This window comes from Talpa occidentalis, unplaced genomic scaffold (genome assembly GCF_014898055.3).
Source record: "Talpa occidentalis isolate TD23 unplaced genomic scaffold, MPIMG_talOcc4v2.1 talOcc4.4, whole genome shotgun sequence".
Classification (NCBI taxonomy): domain Eukaryota; kingdom Metazoa; phylum Chordata; class Mammalia; order Eulipotyphla; family Talpidae; genus Talpa; species Talpa occidentalis.
This window is the reverse complement of record NW_023604295.1, coordinates 4,092,331-4,118,172: the sequence shown is the minus strand read 5'-3', so window position 1 is coordinate 4,118,172 and position 25,842 is coordinate 4,092,331. Positions and strand designations below refer to the sequence as shown.

At 42.4% G+C, this 25,842-nt stretch overlaps 1 protein-coding gene across 7 annotated transcripts in view; it reads left to right on the top strand.

Annotated features, from left to right (window-relative positions):
- The window catches only part of DYRK1A (dual specificity tyrosine phosphorylation regulated kinase 1A), a 122,180-nt gene extending 97,949 nt beyond the window's left edge, over positions 1-24,231 (top strand). For all 7 annotated transcript variants that reach the window (XM_054700275.1, XM_054700274.1, XM_037524948.2 and 4 more), the window contains 6 exons: positions 2,027-2,313; positions 4,636-4,782; positions 6,436-6,576; positions 15,602-15,908; positions 16,379-16,503; positions 20,856-24,231. In XM_054700275.1, the coding sequence (XP_054556250.1) occupies positions 2,027-2,313; positions 4,636-4,782; positions 6,436-6,576; positions 15,602-15,908; positions 16,379-16,503; positions 20,856-21,473 (1,625 nt within the window). In that variant the 3' untranslated portion in view covers positions 21,474-24,231. The remainder of the gene's footprint in view (positions 1-2,026; positions 2,314-4,635; positions 4,783-6,435; positions 6,577-15,601; positions 15,909-16,378; positions 16,504-20,855) is intronic.
- Positions 24,232-25,842: the final 1,611 nt, after the last annotated feature.

Genomic DNA, 25,842 nt, shown 5'->3' with positions numbered 1-25,842 from the left:
CCCTCTTTGGTTTCTTCTCCTTAGAGACCTGCTATAATCTCTGCTCATAGCAGTGGTATTTAACCTTCGCACCTTGCACTGCGGTGTTTGCTGGGCACTGTTGGTGCCTTGTCCTCCAGGGCTCTGGTGACCGCATGGTGTCTCAAGAAACTGGATAACAAAAGGAAATATATGAACTTCAGAATTAGACACGGCCTTACTAATAGAGTCAATCCCTTAATAGTGTCAGGAAGTCATTGGTGTAATTGATCAATATAATTCTGGAGTGGGTTTTATAGTGTTAAGTTTTTGAACTAAATCTAATTCTTTACCATGTAGTAGAATTTCTTGTCTGGATTATTTGTTACCTCCTGTGGTCTAGTTAAGAGAAAATGCAATTTGGGCCTAGAACCGAGTGTCGCCAACCCTCAATGCTCCCCAGAGCTCAGTTAAGAAGGCTGAGCAGACACGTTGTGCTCCCGTTTCTCCGGCAGTAGCTTTAGCACCGGGTGGCTGTTCAGTTATGAGTGGGGGGCGCAGTGAGGTTGAGGGGACCAATCCTCCAGTGGAAGAACATTCTAATTCCAGAGCTTCTGAGGGATTTTCAGAATCACAGTGGAATTCTGACCCTGTTGCCCTCCCACTGCCTGGGTGGCTGCTGCTTGATCAGATGAAAGCTGTGGCGTGGGCTGTGTCTGTATCGCTCGTCACACGGGCTGTGTGTGTTGAGTTGTAGACCCATGCCGTCCTTGATGGAGCGCAGCTGCTTTACACGCTTTCAGCACTGTACAGATTCTTTTTTTTTATTTGCAGTTCTAAGGCCCTGAGTTGTGCCTTAGAACCTTGTGGAGCCAAGAAGTATTTATAGTGTGTTACTTACCTAACTGTAGATTCTGAGTTCCACTAATCTAAGAAATTTTTGTTGTTGTTTTTGAAAACTGCTTTTAAAGCAGTGCACTGCTCCCTGACGTGCTTCCAGTGAGGTGGCAGCCTGCCTCCAGCCTGCCGCCGGCAGGGCACAGAAGGACCCTCGTTCTCGGGCCCAGGTAGAGTGCTTTGACAGTTCTCCAGACAGTCTGCAGAGAAGCCTTTTATGATACTGAAAGACCAGAACGGAGGTGACTTTCACAAATGGTAGTTTTGTCATCCCATTGGCGTTTCAGGTGCTCAGATTCTCAGTTTAGTGCAGTGACACCTGTCACCGTGGGGGCACTGTTTCGGTTTATTGAGTGGTCATCTGATGCGAGGTCCCTGTTGACACTCGAAGCTCAGTCTTAGAGCAGCTTAGCAAGTACTAAGCATTTTTAGGAGGGTCCACAGTGATAGCAAGAGATAGATTCTAGACTGTCTCCCCATTCATAAACCTACTTACAATTTCTTCTTGTGGTTGAAGTTTGAAGTTTTCCCAGACTTTCATTCTTGACTGAGATGTCCAGGTAGGCGCCTAGATTATGAACTGCTAGCACTCACAAAGAGCGGCTTCCAGACATCTGCTTTGCCTAAAAGAAAAACAATCTAGGTCTTCCTTGGTGGTGATCACAGAAGATTGCTGGTGAGACCTGAAGCCCTGCAAAGTAGAAGCCCGCATGTCTTCAGGCCTTCCCAGGGGGGCTGCCGAGCACTGCGGGGCTGCCGACCAGGTTCCTCTGTGGTGAGGTCGGGCTCTGAGGAAGCAAGGAGCACGTCTCTCATAAACTGGGGTGGAATCACCCTCACATTCTCAGTGTTGTGTCTTACGTTACTACTTATGTTTTCAGTCCTGGCTTACTTTTTTGTTAACAGACATTTTGGAGGTATGACTTGCATTGTCCTGCTTATTGGCAGATACTACACCTGTTTAATTTCTCAGACAAGCAGTTTAGATAATCTTAATTGATTAAAGACTCTTCTGCTACCGCAGAACGCTGATTCCTATTTTTGATTTGATTTTCACTGTACATTCGACATGATAATTGTTAGATTGATTGATCAAACAATTGAATGTTTGAGGGTGCATGCATTTTATTGGTATGTATAATTGAAAATGAAACTTTTTTTTTTCTTTCAGTGCATTTAAAACGCCACTTTATGTTTCGAAACCATCTCTGTTTAGTTTTTGAAATGCTGTCCTACAACCTCTATGATTTGTTGAGGAACACCAATTTCCGAGGTGTCTCTTTGAACCTAACAAGAAAATTTGCACAACAGATGTGCACTGCACTGCTTTTCCTCGCGACTCCAGAACTTAGTATCATTCACTGTGACCTAAAACCTGAGAATATCCTTCTTTGTAACCCCAAACGCAGCGCAATCAAGATTGTTGATTTTGGCAGTTCTTGTCAACTGGGGCAGAGGGTGAGTATATGTCAGGACTTGGAAATTAAAGTAGAATGAGGTAAACCAGTGTAGGTAGATACTGAAATGTTCCTGATTTTCTGTACTATATCGCTAGCCATTGTTACTGTTACTGTACAATTTGGAGGTAATCACAGTGGTTATCTTTAAAATGTAGCACTTGAGTTACCTTGTACTGATAAATTTGGGGAAATATCTTTTAAATAAAATGCAAATAGTAGTAATACTTTATGTTAGAATATACTGGTTTTTCAAAGTGGATTTCAACTAAGAGGAAAGGGATAAATATTGGACGATTTAGTCAATCGAGATTGTAGCATAAATTTGGAGAAATTATAGTGCTAGAACATTTAATCCATGTAAAGCATTTTCTAAGATTGATCAAGAGAGGTGTTTTTCCTCAAAAAGTGATTGATGGGTTAAAAAAATGTAGATAATTTGGTATTACACACGGTAATTGTAAAGAAATTGCATAGTGATAGACATCTTGTTTTAATAAATAAGTAAAAAAAATTTTCTTTAATGTATATAGCCTGGCACATGTTCAAGCTGAGTTTCTGAAAACAGTGTGTCCATAGCAACAAATACATTTAGGTTTAATTAATCTAGGAAAGCAATTTTTTCCTGCTTTGGCATTTTGAAAACTATTCTAGCAGTGTGTTTAGCATGTAAATCAGGAGTTACATGTTCCCTTCCTGAAAGGAACTAGGGTTGCCATTTGATAGTATTTTACTCATTTAAAGCACTGTTCCTATTTACTGGACAGCATTAAAACTTCATTTAAAAAGAACAGAAGTGCAACTGACATTCAAATCTTACTATTTCATTTTCTTCTTGTTCTAAACTAGTGAGATTTCATATTCTGTCGCACTTTTTCCCCAGCCTTTACGTACGGTACATTTATCTAATCATGACGTTTTAGAGCTATGTAACAGGATTGCCTGTGTTTTTGTTATTTTCTGCAAATTATCTTATGGTAACAATGTAGATTACTGAACTTTTAAAAAATTAAAGAAATAGGAAGCAAAACTTGTGGTTTCAGATATCTCTGAAAATGAAGAGAGGCTCACTGTTGTTAAGGTGTGATAAAGTGTTAACAGTGGAAATGCATGCCCATCTGAGAGGCATTTGGAGAGATTTCCTACTGGGAAAGTTTTCCCCATTAAAACCAAATCATATGTTCCGATCTAATACTAAATGCTACTGCTTCTCTGCTGCCAGACTAAGACAGCTATCCCTTCAGCTCCTTGAGTTCGTGACTATGGAGTCTATCAGAGAGTTGCTTGGGAAGTCATTTCCAAAACATACATGTAGTGCCTTAGCCTGAGCCAACTGGATCAGAACCAGAAGATGGGACAAGTGTGTTTCCCAAAAAAAACTTCCCCGGGATTCTGGAGCCCAGCCTTGTAGGTCACCTGACCAGCCCCTGACCAGCACCTTACCCGACTAGGCAGGTGGAAGGCATGCTTTCCTCAGCTGCAGGGAAGAAGGCCATCTCCGTGGTTGGGTGTCTTTTGGGATTAAGGGGCTTATTGATGCTGTTGGCTTACAAAAACTTAGAAATGTGGTACTTCTTCCTGGTGCCTTTGATTTAGACTTAGTTCACTTTGAGAAGACCTCATGTTGGGTGGACCTGCTTATGAAGACATGAGATTATTTTTGGAGACTTGGCTAGAGTTTTAGGTAGGAGCCACAAAGGTTTTTGTGAGAAAGCAGTGCCATGCTGCTAGCTGCCTGGTTTGAGGGCTAAGTTAAGTCGTTCAGACAAGGTGGTTTCTTTCTCTTTTTAAATAAAACTTTTTTTGCTTTAATAGTATTTCAAATTAAAATTACATTTAGAATTACAATGGCTAGTATAGTACAAGTGTCTTAATTTTCAGTTAGTTGGTTATTTCAATTACTAAGGTTATTTGACCCTTCTTGTTGAAAATACATTCATTAGGCTAATTTAAATTCAATTTAACAGTTAAATTAATGGTAAACCAGGTGCCAACCACCACAGGAAAGAATGATTAATACAGAGGTTAATTATTCTTAATAATACTTTCTTCTAATTGTACATAGTTGCTTGTTTTAAGATGTATCTTGATTACCAGTTAGGGTTGGACTAAATGAAAGGGCTTGGTTTTTATATATTTTGCATTTCACAACCAGATTGGTCACTTGATTGAAATGTTGAAACAATGTTTGTAGTTTACTTTTGAATTAGTAAATGAAATTCCTAATTTAGAAGTTAATCTTTTCCCCCTGTTAATAGATCAGTGTTCATAACCTGTTGTTGACCATAATTTGGAATTAATACTATTTTGAAATATATTTCAGATATACCAGTATATTCAGAGTCGCTTTTATCGGTCTCCAGAGGTGCTACTGGGAATGCCTTATGACCTTGCTATCGACATGTGGTCCCTGGGGTGTATTTTGGTTGAAATGCACACTGGAGAACCTCTGTTCAGTGGAGCCAATGAGGTATATGATAAATTACTTTAAAAATTCTTTTTATGGTTCATAATTTTTTTTTCCATTTAGGGCATTGTATCCCGAAAGTTGTTCTTAGGAAAAGATGTCCATTTACCAATTCAGTCACTTAGTCAGTCAAATGTTGTCGGTTTTTAACTTATATTGTCTATTTTAAAAATATATATACAAGTGAATTTAGAATTGAAATGGGAAGTAAGATTTTTAAAGTCGGATAGAACAATAGATTAAAAATACTAAGTATTTTGGTGTAGATTTTATAGACTTTAAGTATCACAACAGTAAAAGATAACTAAGGCACGTGAGGGGCCACTCTGGAAATGGTGTGAACATTGCAATAAATTTCAAAAATATGATTTGGAATAAGGAAGTCATGACACATAGGGCTGATAGATACTCAGTCTGAATAATTTGGGGTAAATTAGGTTTATAGAATTAGATCTCCGACTGTCTAGCTCCTGGGTTTCCATTCTGTGGTTTTAGACGTCTTGGACGGTTGGAGGTGGTGTATCAGGCCCCAGCTCCCTTGCACTTGGAGGAATTGGGCTTTCGTTTGTTCAAAAACTGTTCACTTGTGGGGTTTTGTGGCTTTTTAAAGTAAAGTTCATCGCACATCTCGATCAGTCCATTCATTTATAAATGGGGAAAGAAAGACTAAAGGAATTTAATGAGTTGTACTGGGTTATAGGTAGTGTCACAAACTTGTCTCTTCCATTCTTCTTTGTAATTCACTGTAACTAGTGAACACTTGGCAGTAACCGCCATATAAATAATGTTGCCCTGTAAATTGGTATCTTTTCCTTGGACTTAAGCAATGTTGAAATGTCAGTGGGTCCATATCACTCATTATAAAAGCCAAGGTCCTTCAAGAAGCCAGGAAGTCCTTTAGTCTCTCTGCCTCCTACTGCTTCTGCACTCACCCCACAGCAGCGCTCAGCCCTCTCTGGCCACAGGGGAACAGTAGCTGCAGGCCCGTCGCATTTGGTCTTTCCTGTACCTTAAATCCTGTCCCCAGATGGCACAGGGCTCCTTGCCTCACAGCCCTAGCTCTTTGCTGTAATGTCACCTTCTCGGTGAAATCTTTCCTGACACCCGATTTTAAGTTGCAACACCCCGTCTTATCCCACTTTTAATTTTCGCTTGAGTTCTTAGTTGTCATCTAATATATTCAGCTCTGTATTTGTTTATTGATGATCCCTTCCCGCTGCTATAAACACACTTCTTTCTGACAGGGATTTTGGTCTGTCTTATGTATGCTGTAGTGTACTGTATGGTATGTGAGTAAAGGAACCTGTACTTAAAAAACCTATTAGGTCCACCCTTTAGTAAGCTTCTGGGATTTTACTGATGGCTATTTAACTAAAACAACCCCAGAAATGAAATTTCGAAACTCTCTCCTACCCTTTGTATTCTCCAAGCTGACACAACCTAGATTTATGTGTATTTGCTTAGTTTCCTGCCCCCTCTGCAGTGCTGGGCTCCAGGAGAGCAGGAGCTGTCTCTCTTTTGTTCATTAATGTATGCTCAGTGCCTGACACACAGGAAATGTGTATTTTGTTTGTTTATGAGTGAATGAATTTATGGGCCACAGTAGGGTGTACTGCAGTAGAAATTACAGGGTTTTTATTTTTATTTTTAACACAGGTAGATCAGATGAATAAAATAGTGGAAGTCCTGAGTATTCCACCTGCTCATATTCTTGACCAAGCACCAAAAGCAAGAAAGTTCTTTGAGAAGTTGCCAGATGGCACTTGGAACTTAAAGAAGACCAAAGATGGAAAACGGGTAAAATAAGGAAAACATAATTTTTTGAGCCTGTTATTTCTTTTACACGAGCTGTCTCTTTAAAGCTCATTTTGTATTTACTTGAAATCAGTATAATAGTTAACAGTTCCCGTGATGACTTGGGTATGTATTTTCTTCAGAAGCTGGATATGGTTTCACCTGAATTACCTTTCATAAGATAATTCAGCCTTACCAGTGTTCGCTTAAAGGTTCTCTTTAAGGCTGTATTTTGAAAACTCTATGCCTGCCTTTTGAGACAGCTGATCAAATCACCATGCCTTGTTTCAACAGTAGAATCAGTAAGTTTGACCTTTGTTTCCCAGAGCTTGGGTTGGTAGGGAAGTCACAATTCCTAGTGCTGCAGCTGTGAACAGTAGAAGACATAATTGCAGTAAATGGCTTTTTGTTGTTGTTTAAGTCTCTATCTTTTTGATGGAAGAAAAGAATTTTTGACTTAAGCAATTTGTGACAAGAATTTGAACTGCCAGAATGGTCCTTGGGCATATTGCAGATTTCTAGCACCTCAGTGACATGGAATAGGCATTTCATATCCCCAAACTCATGAGCGTGAGGGGTTTTGTTTTTTGTTTTATTTATCTATCTATCTATCTATCTATCTATCTATCTATCTATCTATCTATCTATCTATCTATCTATCTATCTATCTATCTATCTATCTATCTATCTATCTATCTATTTATGCAAGCATTGGGTACAGTCAGAAGCGCAGGAGGGTGAGAGACTTCACCAGAGCCACAGCGGGGAGCAGAGGGGAGCACTGCTGAGGGGAGCAGCGGGCGGCAGGAGAGGTCTGCGCGCCATGCGGGACCCTCCTCTGGTGGCCGGGGAGCAGCCGGGGATCAAACCGGAGGCGCAGAGGCTGCGGGCAGCTTCGCAACCCAGCGCTCAACCGCTGCGCCGCAGGGGAGGCCCGAGGGGTTTTGTTTTAACCTTAAGTTTTAGTAGTTTTTATCTATGAACTTTTTTGAGATACTGAGTTATATCATTGCAGTAAGAGTAAATGATGGCAGTTTTGGCATCATTTTGATTTGGTTTTATTTTACGTATTTGAAAATCTTATACTCTAATCAAGTTGTAGCTTCTAGTATAAAATGAATGTAATATAGAAATTTGATTGTTTATGATCTGTATACCAGACACCTTGTAATTATGTTTTTTTTTCTTTTTAAATGCTCCCCCCCCCCCCCCCCCCCCCCCCGCGGTGGTTTTCTCCCTTGCATTTTAGTGATGCCGCCACCAGCTGTCTGTTCCCGGTGAACTGAAGATGGCGGTGGTTGCCTTGAATGCTTGCCCACATGGCTACTGTAATACCAAGTTTTCTTTAGTGTCTCTCAGAGCTGATTTGTAACTTACTTCATTTTGCCTATTCTCTAAAGTTCCTGGCAGCCCAATATCCGGCAGCTAAATTATGCCTGCTCCCCAGAAGGAAGAGATGGAAAATGCTGAGCAGATAACCTGAGTCCTTTTGCCTTGGTCCACATAGCCCAGCAATCAGGGTCCCTTTTCCCACTGAGCCACATCACAGCCATCCCATCCTTTCTAGCTTCACCAGCATTCTCAGTAGCTCTGCTGGTGGGCTTGAATTGGCATGGAGGCTATGAAACCTCCCTCACTTTTATCTTTCATCTTTCTGTGATGCAGGATACTGCTACTTTCTCCATTATATATTTTTTCCCTACTAAATAAAATGTTCATTCCATCCATTTTTCAAATCTCTGCTGTATTATTCCACAGTTAAAACACTATGAGCTCCATAGTTCTCCCAAATGAAGTTATAATTATTGTTATTTTAAATTATTTATGTGGGGGTCACTGCAGAAAAGAGATAATTCTTTTCCCTTCTTACAACCAAAAGTGATTATCTTAACCTATGTTTAATACATATTAATTAACTAGATTTTATGAAATTCCCTTAGTCTCGGTTAGCAACTTACATTTCCAAGTATAAAATAACTGCTTATCTTTAAGCAGAAATAAAGACTGCAGCAGTAGGAAAAATCAAACTCCTAACTAAATGATTACATTTTGAAGGATATACTAGGAATTTTAACCAAAAGTCCTAGCAGAGAGTTGTTTTTGGAAATTCTTGCATCTCTCTGAAGGTAGTTGACTTACTGCTTCTAGTCTTCATTGAATTGAAGTGTGGTACTTAATCTCTCTACACCTATACAAATGTTTGACTTCTCTTCATTAGGATCTTTGGCATTTTATTTTCTTAGTTATTTTACTTTTAATTTCTCCTTTTATGTTGCAGGAACCCATTTTAGCTTCCTCATAGTGAAACATACCTACTTTATTTTTTTTCCTTTGGTGGTTAAAGAGGATCAAGAATTAAGACTCAAGTGAGGCTGTTTTGTTCAAGTATAATTAGTATTCAGTAAAATGTACATACTACTTTAAATGTTTCATTTATTGAATTTTAATCTTTACATACTACAATGTAGCCTCTACCTAAAACAAGATGTAAGCTGTTTGTACCACGAGAGACTTCTTGTGGGCCTTTTCTGCCATCCCACGTGTCTCTTAACTTTTGCCATCATAGGGTTAGTTTCGTCTGCTCATAGGCAAAATTAGTGTAAATGGAATCCTGTAATATTTGTTGTTTTATTTTTTTCATATAACAAGCAAATTGTTTTTGGAAATTCATCCACATTCTTGCATGTCTCTGAAGGTAGTTAGTTGACTTACTGCTTCTAGTCTTCATTGAATGGAAATGTGGTACTTAATCCTCTATACCTGTCCGAGTATTTGGGTTCTCTTCGTTTTGGGATGATGATAACTGAGATAACTGGGAGTAGTCTTGTACACATGCATTTGCATTCTCTGGGGTCCCTGTAGGAGACTTGATAGGTCACCTGGTATACATATATATCGCCTACATAAGGAAATACAAACAGTTCTCCAGTTTCTCACATCTGCACAGCATGTGAGGGTTCCAGTTGCATCACATCCTCACCCTTTGCGTTCCCCCTGACTAATGCTACTGACCACCTTCTCTGTGCTTAGCTTTCATAGCTTTTCTTTTGTGACCAGCTTTCCAGTCTTTTGCTCACTTGTCATTATTGTTCTTTCATATAATGGCTGTCTAGATCCTTTGACTCACATGTTAGTATTTTTCCTCAGATTATGGCATGCCTATTCTTCTTAGGATGTTTTTTTTCATTAGAACATTTTCTGATGAAATTTTCAACTTTTTATGAGTATGTTTTATAGCATAGGAGTCTGCTTTCCTCAAGTTGGTGAAAACATTCTGTTTTGATTCTCCTTTGTTCAATTGGAGTTCTGGGGTCCTTCTTGAATTAATTTTTGAGTATGATTCGAATGAGATGTAGGGATTGAAGTTTCCCATGTACTTAATAGTTGCAGCACCATTTGTTAAAAAGAGTTGCCTGTCTCTCTTGAGTTGACTTGTTGCTTTTGTCCAAAAGTGGATTTCTCTCTTTTGTGCAGGGCTGTATATGAGCTTTGTTCTCTTGGTTTGTCTCTTTAAACCAACACTGTGTTGTTGATTACTGTAGCTCTGTTAAGAGTCTCAAGTTTAAGTAGTTTAAGTCCATCAATTTTCTGTTTCAATTTTTTTTTCTCCTATTATCTATGTCCTTTTAAAATTACACATGAACTTGAGAATCAGCTTGTAAGTTTGTATCAGGATAACCTGCTGGAATTTTGATTACAGTTGCATCGAGGTGCTGTTTTGGACAATGACCGTTAGTAGGATTTTGTAAGGTTTATCCGTTTTTAGGTCTTAATTTCTCTTGGCAATATTTTGGTTTTTTAGTGCAGAAGTCTCCATATTTTGTTTTCTTTTTTTAAAAGGATTTTTGATGCTCTTTGTCATTAATTTTAAAAATTTTTCTAATTTTTTCATTGCTACTGTGTAGAAATACAGTTGATTTTGTGTATTGTCTTTGTATCATCAGACCTTGCTAAATTCACCATTTCTCTCTAGGGCTTTTCTTGTTTTGATATTTTGTTGGATTTTCTACTTAAAACAGTTGTCCTCTGCGATTGAAGAGTTTTAGTCTTTCAGTCTTTATCTCCTTTTCTTACTTTATCACACTGATGAGGACCTCCGCGTGTTGCAAGGTGATGCTGAGAGTAGTGTCTTTCCCATGCTCCCCGGCTCATGGGACACGTGTGCAGTCCCTTGGCATTAAGTGTGATGTTACTTGCATAACTTTCATAGCCCTCTGTCAGGTTGGGGAGTAATTTTTATAATTAGTGTTTTATGGGTAGCACTAAGTTTTTATGTTTAGTGTTGTTTGTTTGAAGTCATGAATGGGTTTTGTTTTTGTTTTTTTTTTTTATAGAGGCATGTTTTTTTATTTATTTATTTATTATATTTGTTTGTTTTGTTTTTATACATGCACTGGGTACAGTCAGAAGCGTGGGAGGGTGAGAGAATTCACCAGAGCCAGAGCGGGGAGCAGAGCAGGCAGAAGGGCCGAAGTACACTGCTGAGGGGAGCAGCGGGTGGCAGGAGAGGTCTGCGCACCATGTGGGATCCTCCTCCGGTGGCCGGGGAGCAGCCGGGGATCGAACCGGCGCCGCAGAGGCCGCGGGCAGCTTCGCAATCCAGCGCTCAACCGCTGCGCCACCGGGGAGGCCCATGAATGGGTTTTGATTGTTGTTTTTCCTGTATCTATTGAGGTGACCGTGTGTTTTTTCTCCTGCTAATACAGTCATTAATTTTTGGAATGTTAAATCTCAACCTATGATTAGCCACACTTGGTCTTGTATATTGATTATTACTGGGTTCAGTTTGATAAGAATTTGCTAGTCTGGGCCTCCCTGGTGGCACAGTGATTGAGCGCCGGGTTGCGAAGCTGCCTGTGGCCTCTGCAGCGCCGGTTTGATCCCCGGCCGCCGGGTGAGGGTCCCACCTGGCGCACAGACCTCTCCTGCCGCCTGCTGCTCCCCTCAGCATTGTACTTCGTCAGTCTGCCTGTTCTGTTCTCCGCTCTGTCTCTGGTGAATTCTCTCACCCTCCTGCACTTCTGACTGTACCAAGTGCTTGTATGTATGTATGTATGCATAAATAAATAAATAAATCTTTAAAAAAATTGCTAGTCTGTTGATAGGAATTTCGTTTCTTTGTTAGTAAATTGATTTTTGTCTAAAAGTCTTAATATCTTCATTAAGTTGATTTCAGGATTCACTGTCTTCATAAAATTTTATCAGGAAGAGTTTTTTCATGATTTTTCTGAAAGCCTTTTTTATAAGATTGGCATTTCATTTGTAAATGTTAAGAGTTCATTGAAATTATCGGGGTCTAGGATACTGTGTTAGAATGTTATTAATTTTTTTTTGGATGAGTATATGACTGTTCAAGTTCTCTTGAATTTGCTTTTTTCAAAATAGCTTCTCAAGATGGAAGGCTTAGCCTAGATTATTTATTTAAACTTTTCTTCTCTAAACAACATTTAATGGTATAAACGTTCCTGTAAGCATCGCTTTAGCTGCATCCTACAAGTTTTTATATGTTTTAACTATCATTCATTTTGAACATTTCTTCTTTCCCTTTTTGTTGTTAACCCATCACTATTTGCAACGCTGTATAATTTCAGAATATTAAAGGATTTTCTTGCTGTTCATTTCAAATTCAGTAACATTGTGGTCAAAAATCATAATTTCACTCCTTTAGAATTAATTGAGACTTGTTTTATGACCTACCATGTGCTCTGTCTTGAAGAATGTTCCATATATACTTGAAGAGAATTCTGTTTTATATTTGTTTGGTGTAGTGGCCTAAAATGTCATGGAGGTCTGTTCACATCTTTTATGTTCTTTGTGTCCATGTGTCTGGTTTATCTTTGGTTATTTTGTTAATAATTGAGAGAGGAATGTATTATCTTCAGTGATAATTTCGGATTTGTTTTCATCTTCCTTTAGTTGCTTATGTTTCTGAAGCTCTCTTAATAGGTCTTCCACCCACTTAATGTTGTTGAGACTTTGTGATGAATTGACATACTGTAGTGACATGTCCCTTTTATCTCTTAACGTTTTGTCTGTGAGTCTGCTCTCATACTATTTTAACCATCCTAGTGTTCTCATTCTCTAGCATTTTCATGGCATATATATTTTTCTACAATTTTACTTTAAACTTGTTCATGCTTTTATATACAACACATAGTTGAGTCATTGACTCCAGCCTGATTGTCTGTCGCAGTGAATACCCAGCGCGGCTCTTCAGAGGTTTCATCTGTGTTCACTTGTCTTCTCTCTTCTTTGTTCCCCATCCCTTCTTTAGGGTTAGTTTAATACTTTTTTTGTATTTCATTTCATCACCTCTATTGACATTTTAGCTGCTACTCTGTGTATTTTTTAGTGCTGCTATATAGTATGCATCTGTAAGTTAGCACTCGGCCTTCACCTAATACTGTATCATCTGATAAACCATGTATAACTCTGATCCTATCTCACCCCTTCCCACCTCTAGTGCCCTTGTCTACATATATTATAACCTCACAGCACTTTATTGACAGCTTAAATTAAAAAATGGCTTTTAAAGAGATGTGAAAATATAAAATCTAAAGATAATTAAAAGATCTTTCGTGTTTACCATACATTTGCCCTTTCTGTTCTTCATGCCTTCTGCACTTCCTGGCTCCTTCCTTGTGCTGTGTCCTTCAGAGCCTGAATGACGCCCTATAATTTTCTATTTTATAGTGACTTACTCTGCTGATGAATTCCCTCAGCAGTCATTCATTTATCTGAAAATCTCTTTATTCTACCTTCAGTTATTGGAAGATATTTTCTGTGAAGATAGAAGTTTTCAAGGATGTAGAATTTTAGGTTGACTTTTTTTTCTTTCCGCTAAAGACAAGAGATGCTGTGACACTTCTCCAGGTGACCTTATTCCTAAAGGAGAAGCCAGTGACTTTTCTAAGCCTTTCACCCTGTGTAATGTTCTCTTAGCCTGGCTGAATTTGATGTTTTCTGTTTATGTTAATTTTTTCAGCAGTTTGAAAATTATGTCCTTAGGTATAGTTTTCTTTGTATTTATTTTCTTTGGCATTTGCTAAAATTTTTGGATCTGTGTGTTGAGATCTTTCATCCATTTTTGAAATGCCTCAGATATTATCTTTTAAAATATTTACTCTTAAGTCTTTCATTTCCTCCTAGGTCTCCAGTACTTATGTTTATTACATGTATAAATGTTTCAGTGAATGTTATTGTAGAAGTCCGATTTATTCTGTTTTTCTGTTTTGCTTGAAAAATTTCTTGACTCTGTCTTCTAACTCAGTGATTTGTTTTCTGCTGCTGAATCCAGTCTGCTCTTACTTTTCATTGGAGTTTTCAGTGGATTCTTCATTTCTGAAATTCATTATTTAGCGCTAGCATTTCCATTAATCCTTAAGAAAAGTGGTTTGCATTTGCTTTTCTAAAATCTCCCATCTGCTCACACAAGTGTCTTCCCTTTGAACTAAATTCTTTCATCTATTACAGTTATTTTTAAAGACCTCTCTGCCACTTTCAACATCTTGGTCATTTGAGATGGATGTAAATCTTATTTCCCTTCTTTCCTTGGCCACCAGTGGGGCCGAGTCATTCTTGCTTGTAGAGTGGTTGAATCAAGCCTTGTTTGTCTTGCTTGTTTGACTTAGATTCTATTCTCTGCTGTCTTCACAGTCTGGAGGTGGCAGCAGCAAGTTCTCTTAAGCAGCATTTGTGGCGACTGGAGAGTTGTACATCGTTGCCCTGCCACCCTCTGTGTTCCTCACTCTCTGTGCTGCCAGTGACCTTTGTCCACCCTGTTGCTCTGCCTCTCGCCTTGCATTGTCCTGGGGGGGGGGGGTCTCTGGGCTTACCTGCCTGGCCCTGTCCCTCTACCTTACCCACACAGAGCTGTTAGAAATGGGCTCAGCATGGGGCTGGGATTCCTTTGCTCCGTTCCTCACCATACCTTTCTTCTCGCCTGGGAAAGACTTTCCATTTTCTAGAGTTTAATTAATTCAGACTTCTTTGGGTCTTTAGCTCTCTGATGGGTTTTTTAAAAAGCAATGATTTTTATGGCTTTGCCTACCTCCTTCTTACTTATAGTGACAGCATTGGTCGCTTAAATTCCTGGAAGCAGAAGTCCAGCAATACTGTTCCAAGTAAATGCATAGTGTTTGTAGGAATTTTAAGCACTCTGCTCTCATCTGCTAAAAATGAGTTTTTAGAAACACTCCACATGTTAAGGGTAATGTATGACTTAATATATTTTCTAAAGGGATGTATAAATACCTTGCTTTTAATCCCTTAATCTAAATAAGAAGCAGGCAGGGTTAGACTGGTAATTCTTTACTTGGTGTGCACTTGAGCGAACCCCTCAGCTCTCGTGCGCCCCTGTGCTGCTGAAGGAAATGTCTCTGCATGCTCAGTGCACTCGGTGGGCCGAGCTCAAGAGGCGCTGGGCTGGTAGAGGTGGGCACACCAGCTGTGAAGGTTCAGGTTTTATGGACTTCTGTTGAATGTTCTTTCTTGTTTTCACAATCTTTAAAAATATGCAAACCATTCCTAACTCTGGGCCCTGCTTTCTGACCCTTGGGCTAGGTGATCTTTATCGTAATTTTTGGTCTCAAAATTATGTTGAATTTCTGTAGCTACAGTGCATTTGGAAAAGTAATGTGTGTGCATACAGAGGCTCTATTAAATGGTCTCTTTAATGAAGGCCTTAGCTTTTTTTCCTTTTTAAAGATTTTATTTTTGCATAGAAGAACTGGGGTGTAGGCCAGAGGAGCAGGGGGTGAGAGGATTCACCAGAGACAGAGTGGGGAGCAGAATAGGCGGATCTACTGAAATACACTGCTGAGGGGAGCAGTGGGCGAGACAAGAGACGTCTGCTGTGCCATATGTGGGTCAGCTTCCTGGCCGGGGATCTACAGCACTGAGACTTAACCTCTAGGCCACCTGGGAGGCCAGAAGACCTCAACTTCTAATACATTTAAGCATATTTGAAGTTGTATAAACATTTACATATTCCGTCAAGTTTAGAGAAAATCTTTTTCTCTTTCTTTAGGAGTATAAACCACCAGGAACCCGTAAACTTCATAATATTCTTGGAGTAGAAACAGGAGGACCTGGTGGGCGTCGTGCTGGAGAATCGGGTCATACGGTAGCTGACTACTTGAAGTTCAAAGACCTCATTTTAAGGATGCTTGATTATGACCCCAAAACTCGAATTCAACCTTACTACGCCCTGCAGCACAGTTTTTTCAAGAAAACAGCTGACGAAGGTACAAATACCAGTAATAGCGTGTCCACTAGCCCCGCGATGGAGCAGTCGCAGTCTTCGGGCACCACCTCCAGCACGTCGTCAAGCTCAGGTCTGTTCTCTGATCGGCTTTGAAATGCTGTCTGGTTTCTTCACGGGGCGGGATTTTAAAGCTTTCATAACATTTATTAACAGGGTGGGAAGAATTACTTTGCCTAAATCTGTTCTTTGTAGTTGGTAAAATTAATTCACCTCCCCCAAAGTTCCAGCACCTCATCATGTGTGTAATAAAGTCAGATTCGTAGTTAGAAACAAAACTTTTATTAACCAAAAATTTAAACTGTTTTTTAAATGGATTGCTTTGTCCATATACTTGAATTCCCCCAAAATTAACTGAAATTGATGGTGATGCAGTTCACTGGCGGCTGTGAATGAGTTTAGGGAATTGGGCGACTTTCTGATGTGCTTCCAGGTCAATGGAGATAGTTTCTGTGATTTACTTTTGGTTTTAATGTTACGCTTTGAATGTAAACAGCAGCCAAATGAGTGTGAAACTCACGGTGTATCGGGTTGTGACTTCAGGTGGATCGTCAGGGACGAGCAACAGTGGGAGAGCCAGGTCGGACCCAACGCACCAGCACCGGCACAGCGGCGGGCACTTCACGGCTGCCGTCCAGGCCATGGACTGTGAGACCCACAGTCCCCAGGTGAGCCCCACCATCCTTCGCTCTGCTCATGACCAGCAGCACTAGGTGCTGAGTGTCTTGAGAAGGATTGTGTCATTTCCTCTAAGGGAGCATAGATTTCTCATTTGTAAGGAATTATAACTTTTGTTTATAATTAAAGAAGCACATACTTGCCATTTTTGCCCTCCTTGTGTAGAAATAACTAGTACTTCCTGGGCGTGTGCCCACCCTTTGAGGATTTCTCCTTTGTGTCTGTTACTGCAACAGCACTTTGAACTTCGCACCTTTTGATTTTTATTTAAAAACAGACTTCGTGGATTAAGAACTCTCCCCTCTGCCTTTGTAATTTCTTTACTGCTGCCCATGTTTCATCACTGATCGCTCTAGTTTCTAAATCACTTTTGTGGTTGATTTTAACAAACACAACCTCCATGGTTTTTTTGTTTGTTTTAAAATTCTAAAGAAAAGGATCTAATTTGGACATGTTTTAAAAATGGGGGTGAGGCCGAAGGTGGTGAAATATTTTTTAAATAACTTTTTGCAAAATTATAAGTCAATCCATACTGAATACTGAGTTTTATAATGGGAGGTTAGTGTATTATTTGATGAGTGAAATAAAACTGAAGTTGATCACCATCAGGCCCCTTCTTGTAACGGGGCTGCTGAATGACACTGAGAAGGTCACACTTGCCTGTATATTGTTACCACTGTTGCTTAAGAATATTCACCAGCCTCTGCTGGGTAAATGTCCGTGTTCCCAAGTCATCCCTCCACTCAGACTCCAGCTTCATGTCTGAAGCCTCTCCTCTCCTCCTCCTTTCTGTCAGCTTCTCATCATCCCGGAGTCTGTCCCATCTTAAGCAGAACCTTTCCCTGGCCCATGTCGCTCATGCCTTATATTTCAGCAGTCTGGAGGCTGTTTCTTGACCCTGTGAGGGCTTGTTAGCCCGCGCCAGCCCGGTCCCTCCCTTCTCCGTGGGAGTCTTTCTTGCAGGGGTCACCTTGATCGTTGCGGGAAGACCAGTGGACACTCGAGTTGCTTCTTTCTTCACTCCTCAGCTCCCTGTGATGGTGTGGACTGCTCCTGCCCTTGAAGCTTGCTCTGCTGGTACCTTGGCAGGCGACTTCTGTGTTCTACCCACCTTGCAAACATTGGTGTTCTCCCAGGTGTGCCTGTGTTGTTCTTCTCTCCTTGCACCATTCACAGCGGACCTCACCTGCTGTCTCCAGCGACTGTCGGTGCCAGCTTTTTAAATCACCCTTCAGTCTGCGTTTCTCACGTAGACTTAACTGCATGCTCCAGGGTCTCTGTATCTGTATTCTCTAAACATCACCTCGAAGTTCTCAACAGCATGATAGTGCAGGTGCACTACATACACTGATGTCATCATTTTCACCCTCATCATCACTCTTCAACTTTTATCTCTTCTTTGTACAGATGACCCTAAATTCACTCATTTGCTGAAGCCCTGCACCTGGGGCCAGGGAGTTAGTTGACTCTTCTCTCCCTCGCCCCATGTGGAATCATAGCAAGCTGTGTGTCTTCTAAGAATCTAAAATACATTCTGGTTCTCTTTATTTTATCTCCCACGCTTGCTGCAACTACCTCTAGCCTGTTTTAAAGAATATTCTAGCTGGTCATCCAGTGTCTTGTTCCTTTTACCAGTCCTCTTCTCTGCAGCCGAGTGAATGTTCAGGAATGCAGTCTGGTCTGGCTCGTTTCTCGTTTCCTTGTACTTGGGCAAATTTAGACTTCCTGTGACGGTCTTGGTGATTTCCATGATCTGACTGCTGTGCTGGCCATTTGCCTTCTTGTCGCTCACTCTGGTTCCTCAGAGTGTTCCGTGTCCTCGTCTTGCTCCTCTTGGTTACTGTGCAGAGCCTGGAACACGGCTCTCCTCCCTCTGCTTGGGTGACTGCTATTTATGCTTCAGGTCTCAAATACCACGACTCCCAGAGCCTTTCCCTAATTCCATAGACCAGCTTTTTTCTCCCTTCATGCCTCCCTTCCTCCTCCTAGATAGACTGAGGACTGCAACATAAAAGACTCTTGTATTCCTCCTGCTGTATTTGACATGTTAATATTTTGCCTTGTCGCAAATCCATTTTATTTAATTTTTGAATAGTGATATATTCATATGATAAAAATAAAGGAAACATCATGACTTCTCAGTGAAAAGTGTTCCCTTCCATCCTCTAATCTCCCAGTTTCTAAATTAATATTACTTGGCTTTTACACCTTTTCGAGCCATTTCATGCATATTGTAAACTAATACAAATAAATATTCTTTACCTAGCTTTCATGCACAGGTGGTAGCATGCCACCCCGAGCTGCACATCTTGGCCTTTCACGTGTCCTACATATTTTAAATATGTGTTGTGAGCTCTGTCAGCCTCAAGTCTCATTCCCGGTGGCGCATGTCTATTGAAGAGGTGGCCTGAGCCGGGGACTCAGTGAGCCTGCTGGCGGGCCCCACATCGCTTCCCCGTCTGGTCTGAGCTACTACAAATGCTGTAATAATTAGTAACTCAATGTATACTTAATCCACACATATGCATTTTATCTGTGCCGTAAATTCCTGGATGTAAAACTGCTGAGTCATTTGTGACTTGTCTTTGAGAGCTGCTGCCAACTTGTGCTCCTTCCGGTCCTGCCAGTTTAACCTCCCAGTTGCAGAGTCTGGAGAAACAGGCGATTCCCCTTGGGTCAGGCTGATAAGAAAATGGTGTTGGATGCCATATAGGTTTATTTCGCTTATTTCTTATCTATGAATTTGCGTAGCTTCATAGTTTAAGAACTGTTAGTATTTCCTGAGAACTTGTGCCTTTTTTTTTTCCCCATCGTATTTTTTCAAGACTATTTCTTGAATATTGGTTCTCAGGCCACCTTTGTTGAGTAAACACTTAAGGATGTATGCTAGCCGTTGGTGATAGAGACACATGCTGTGTCTTCCTAGCGCCTGTAGAAGTAGACAGTATGCATGAGAGGAATAGAAATGGCAGGTGCCATTAATTGTTAAAGAGCATGAGGCAAGACAGTGTGACAGAGAATGACTTGAATGGGATGTGCTACTTTTCACGGGCCAAATGATTACAGGTAGGTCCCCAAGGTAGGATAGCTTTAAAGACCATGACTTTTTTAATGTAACAATCCAGAGTGGCATTTGGATTAGTGGCACAGCTCTCCTGTATGCCAGTATCCTCTGATCTTGTGACTCCTCATCCCTAAGCGCCTGGTGGTCTCCTGCGTGCAGCAGACAGAAAGACTTGGAGATTATTTTGTGGGCCAGGTCTGGTCCTGGCATGGAAACTCTCATTCACATCCCATTGACTACAAGTTACTTGGTCATGCGTCCACACCTACACTCGGAGGAAGCTGGGACGTGTGTCTAGCAGCCCTGTGCTCAGGGAGCAGCCTCTGCCGTAGGAGTTGGGAGGGCATCAGCCAGAGTGATCAGGGAAGACCTTGTTGGAGCTTAAATGACAAGGAAGAAGCATCTAGGCGTAAATTAGAAATCAGAGCCATCGAGGCAGAGGGGAGCAGTGAGTCCGGATGCCTGGAGACGTGAGAGAAGTAGTGTGGGAACCCTGGTGCGAGAAGAGCAAGGATGCATGGGGGAGGTGGTGAGATTTGCACGGCCAGACTTGCAGACCATTGTGTGGGTTGGGATTATTTTGTTTTTCTCGACGCGTGAGAAGTCACTAAAGGATTTTAAATAGGAAAGTGATTGTTTTTGTGTCTTTAAACAATTATTTTTGCTGTTCTTTGGAGGAAGGATCTTAGGAAGGTGAGCGTGTAAGCCAGGAGTTGATTTAGGAGGCTCTTAATCAGTCTGGGCGGGAGGGGACAGCGTCCTAGGAAGGATGCTGGTGGTAGAGGCAGAGGGGAGAGGCTGGGTGTGGGGTCTCTTCTGAGGTGAACTCGGTAGTGCTTGCTGGGGGCGGGTGGAGGAACTGCTGAGCAGCCACCTGGATGGCTGCTTCCATTGAGACAAAAAGGATGGAGAGGAGGGTCTTTGCAGGGGAGGAGAGAATTCCTTTGGCCCTATCAGAAGTATTTACTCGGGCTCTTTCCTGAAAAAGCTTGCTGACCCCTGGCGTAAACAGTGCCCCCAAAGAATGAGGGGGTGCAGGGAAATAATGAGCCTGTGTACGGTAAAACTTGGTAGAAATTGCATAGTAACTTTCATAGTGAAATATTTTTAACTTTTGAAACATAGTGTGCTTTGGAATTTCGCAGTGTAGAACTGTGTGACGCAGACATTGCAGGACCTCTTCTCATAGTTAATTAACACGCCAGTGTTGTAGGTTTTGATTAGTTACAGCTTGCAAGGAGTACTTTGAGTAAATCTTTCCAAAATCTGTCCTTGCAGGTGCGTCAGCAATTCCCTGCCCCCCTCGCTTGGTCAGGCACTGAAGCTCCTACTCAAGTCACTGTTGAAACCCATCCCGTTCAAGAAACGACCTTCCATGTAGCCCCTCAGCAGAACGCATTGCATCATCATCACGGGAACAGCTCCCACCACCACCACCACCACCACCACCACCACCACCACCATGGACAAGCCTTGGGTAACCGGACCAGGCCAAGGGTCTACAATTCTCCAACGAATAGCTCCTCTACCCAGGATTCTATGGAGGTTGGCCATAGTCACCACTCCATGACTTCCCTGTCTTCCTCAACTACTTCTTCCTCTACATCTTCCTCCTCTACTGGTAATCAAGGCAATCAGGCCTACCAGAATCGCCCAGTGGCTGCTAATACCTTGGACTTTGGACAGAATGGAGCTATGGACGTTAATTTAACCGTCTACTCCAATCCCCGCCAAGAGACTGGCCTAGCTGGACATCCGACATACCAATTTTCCGCTAACACAGGTCCTGCACATTACATGACTGAAGGACATCTGACAATGAGGCAAGGGGCCGATCGAGAAGAGTCCCCCATGACGGGAGTTTGTGTGCAACAGAGTCCTGTAGCTAGCTCGTGACTAAATTGAAACTTGAGTTTGTTTCTTGTGTGTTTTTATAGAAGTGGTGTTTTTTTTCCAAAAAAAAACAAAGTGCAAAGCTGCTTGAATCAGAAGGAGATTAACACACTGAACCGCTACAAGAGGGCAAAGCTGACTTTTTTTTTTTTTTTTTTAACTTGAAAAGATTGCAAGGGACAGTGGAGTTTTTACAAGAGCCATGTCCAAACCCATCTTCATGGAGAGCTCGGAGGGGTCCTCTCTCTGCCTCCCCATTTCAGCTCGCCACAGCCCAGTCACGGTGGGTTTGGCTTCTTTTCGTTTTGTTTTTTTTTTTGGGTTTTTTTTTTTTCCCCCCTTTTTGGTCTTTCTATTCCACAAAAGTTAATGTTCAAATGTTGGTCTTGGTCATTTGCCAACTAATTTTTCCCCCCCCCCCAAAAGGCACTGCACATAATTTGCATAAAGGGCCCCATGAGGGTGTTTTTTTTCTCCTGTTTTTCTCTTAGTTTTGGTTTTGTTTTGGGTGGGTGTGGGGTGGGAGATTTGGGTTTTTAAGTCCTCTACACACACTTGGGCACGGAAATGCAGTACTGTAAGGAAGAGGGACCTCCAGCTCACACAAGCATCACCTTCAGCTGTATGGACGGGACGGTCGTGTCGGAGCTCATGAGGCGCCGTGAGCATGCTGAGTGGCGGGGATCAGGACTCTCCTGTCTGAGCCTACTGAGGAGCAAAGCAGCAATTACATGGGATCCTGTCGGTCTCCTGTTGTAGAGGCCACGGCAAGATAGTAACGGGACGTGACTGGTCTCCTGACCAAGGTGCACTGAGAAGCAATCAGCGGGTCAGCCGTGGCCGGGCCCGGGAGGTCTGAGTGGTGGTCTTTGGGATAACCTTTGGCCTTATGGATTGGGACTCGACGTAGAAGAGCCTACCATTTCAGATGCAATCACCCTTGGACGTGCTTTTGCAGACAGTCCTTAATGCTGAAAACACAGAGAATGGGTAATTCAAGAGGCCTTTCTTTTAAAATAGACTTTTGTGACCCACTAATTGTAAGGTATTGCAAGGTCACTTTGCGTGTGTCATAAAGTTGACTTCCTTATTGGTTGAAGGTCACAGAAGTAGTGGTTTGCTTTGATGGAAATAGCTACAGCTGTGTCCCTTCCTGCTTTTTACTTTTTTCTTTTGCTTTTTCTCAGCACGTGGTATCTCCACCATTTCTTCTGCACAAAGATGTCTTCTGTTCATCCTGAACATTTTTAAAAAATGCAGAATTTTATGTGACTGCTTTTTTGCCTCACAATTATGCTGTGAATTTTACAAAAATTTATTTTCTTTTTTGATAATTTATTGTACCAAAGCTGTTTTTATAGCACATAGATGTCTGTAACCAATAATGTAGCAGTTCTGCACTTTGACACAAGGTGTAACTAGACCATTTTAAATGTCAGTTGAGAATTATGGCTGTACTATTGCTTAAACAAAACTGGAACTGCTGTTGAATCCATAGCCAATCCATTTACAGCACTCTGTGTACTGAACATAATAGAGCGACATCTAACTCAAGATTACAACATCTGTTACATTCTCAGTGTGTTCAGGCTTCTGAAGGTAAAGGGACACTGGATGCAGACGCTGTGGACCCAGCAGTCGACTCTTGTTTTCCTGATTAACCTCCTTGTGAGCTCGAAAGCGAGACCTTGATCGCACCCTTAGGTCCGGAGGGGCGAGCGGGAGTAAAGCAGAATGTCACGTGTGACCTGACGTGAAGGCTGGTGTTTAACAGGTGCCTAGTTTGGAGATTATGCTGCCTTAATGTAACACAGTCTGGCAGTCGCTAAATTTGTGTTCCCATTTTAAATTGACCAATTTTAGGGTGTTATACTTTTGAGTGGTTGCATTGGGAGAATGAAGAGAAGTGATTTTTACCTGTCCAGGATCAAAAGAAGCCTAGAAAAGAAGCAGTAATCTACCTCTGCCGATAACCCTGTCAGAACACTCAGCAGAACACCACAGTACTCTTTATTGGTCAATTTCATGTGGCTGACTAGGCCATTTTTTTCTGATCAAAAGCAGGTTTTTATATGTAAACAGTGACAGAAGAAAGGCTTAAAACTATGTGAATGTGAATGGAAACTTGGAAATATTCGTTTTTATAAACCACAAAATTTTTTTGTTGTTAATCAGGAAATCCATATTTATTTTGTAATTAAATGTCAAGCCTGTGGATGATTTTTGAACTTGGTAGTTCCTGAAGGTTTACAGTGAATAAAAGGCTGTCATCTGGAGAACAGCAATATCAAAAGGAACTCGGTAGTCACTGCTGTCTAGGGATAGAAGGTGAAGAGAGTCTGTGGGTCAGGTCATTTTTTTCTGTGCTGGTTGCCACATCTCAGCAAGCACCAAAAAAAACAAAAAGCAGTTTTTAAACCGCTGCTTACAGAAAGGAAACCATAAGCCCAGTGCTTCTGCATACTGTGTTACGTTACAGTCCAGTTTTGTGTGCTTTACTACACGGTTTGGTTACAGGACTTCTGTGCATTGTAAACATAAGCAGCATGGAAAAGGTTAAATACCTGTGTGCAGATTGTAAGATCTGGTCCGGACTTGCTGTGTATATTGTAACGTTAAATGAAACAGAATCCCCTTTGTATTATAGTCATGCGGTCTTATGTATGATAAACAGTTGAATAATTTGTCCTCAGACTCTTTACTATGCTTTTTTAAAATTAATTTAAGAAAAATGTAAACAGAGTAAAACCTTCCTATGCAATTAACCTGCCCCAGGTAGTGGCCTGCTAGGCACACGGAATGTAGGTTCAGTCAGAGGTGGGGAAACGGCAATGAAGTCTGCGGAGGCTTCCAGAATTTGAGACAGTAAACAGTGGAGGTTTAACAGATCATTCTGGTTTTCCAGGGTTCTAGAGTCGCCGCTCCTTCTGCGCCAAGGTGCTGGCAGTTTGCAGTGTTTGCAGCAGCCGCGAGAGGTGGCTGGTTGTCTGGCAGCCCCCGAGCGGCCGGGAAGCGTGAGCAAGCCCAGTGTTACTGTTCCTCCTCCCCCGGGCCCCTGACGTGGCAGGACTCCCCTTGACACAGTCTAGAATTCCTGCCACAGGAGCGAGTTTCTCACTGAAGTGTTCTTCATAGAGGCATCTGCACAGCTGTGTCTGAAGCTGGCTTTCGGAGGGCACCACGTTTCAGAGATGTGAGTCCGTAGAGTCCAGGGGCCTCCGCGAAGCTGCACTTACACAGGCAAGAGGGCAAAGCGCTCTGTAGTGTTTTCCTAGGGTATGAGAATTTCACTTACGCCAGGGGCACTTTCGATGATACTCCAGGTTCCAATTTTGTGGCTGTGGCACGGTGTGAACAGCCAGGCCCGGGAGGTGGCCGGCGACCTGCCCCGCGACCTCCTCTCCGGCTCGTGCGCTAGGTCCTGCGTGGCCAGAGACGGGGCGCGGGGCGCACGAAGACTGCCGGCTCGGCGGCGTTCCCCGGGGCCAGTCCCTCTTCCTTTCGTCCTCAGAGCCCTTCGTCCTCAGCCCCGTTTTTGTAGCGGAGACCAGGGCAGACAGGCCAGAAGGGTCCTTCAGGGACAGCGCGTGTTGGCAGCGCTTGTGTGGAGAGATTTTGGAGGTTCAAGATGAACTGGGGGGAGCTGATTGTGGTCTACTGAGGTCACGTAACACGGCTTTAGAATCCCACTTGGGACCGCGCTGGACCCGACTTCGGGAGCCTTTGGTGTCGGGAAGAGGAGAGCAGGGTCTCCGTCGCCCCGATTGCCTCCTTGGGCTCGTTTACTAGGCTGAAACGTGCGTCAGGAATTTTCCGTACAAAGGAAAGAGAAAAAAGGCTAAGACGGTGGCTTGTTTGATTACTGCCCTTCGTGCCGCGCCGTGGCCTGGCGGTGCGCCCGTGAGGACTGGCCTGGGCCGGGCCTGGGCTGGTGAGCTTCCCACGTGCCGGTGTTCGAGGCGCTAGGGGTGTGGCTCTGCGAGGTAAGTGGTTGTCGAGTGCCAGACCCCGCTGCCTGCAGTGGGAAGCGGGCAAGAACCAGGTGGCTGCATCGTGGTGTCCCGGATGACGTTCACCTCGACGCCGGGAGCGGACGCTGTTTGTCATCCTTCATTTTTTCCAATTTCTTATCTTGAATCTTCAAAGACAAAAAACTCCAGATTGAACAGTGTGATTTCAACACAGTCAGGTGCTTGTGCCCCGGGGGTGTCCGTGCTTTCCCTGCAGACGCTCTTCAGGAGTTCACCCGCCTCGGGGGATGACCTCGAGTGGGAAGCCGGGGTCTGGGCCGTGGAGGGCGCGTCACCAGGCCCCGCTGCTTCCCGTGCCGTCCGCCTGCAGTCCAGGTCGGGCGGGCTTCAGGCGCAGAGAA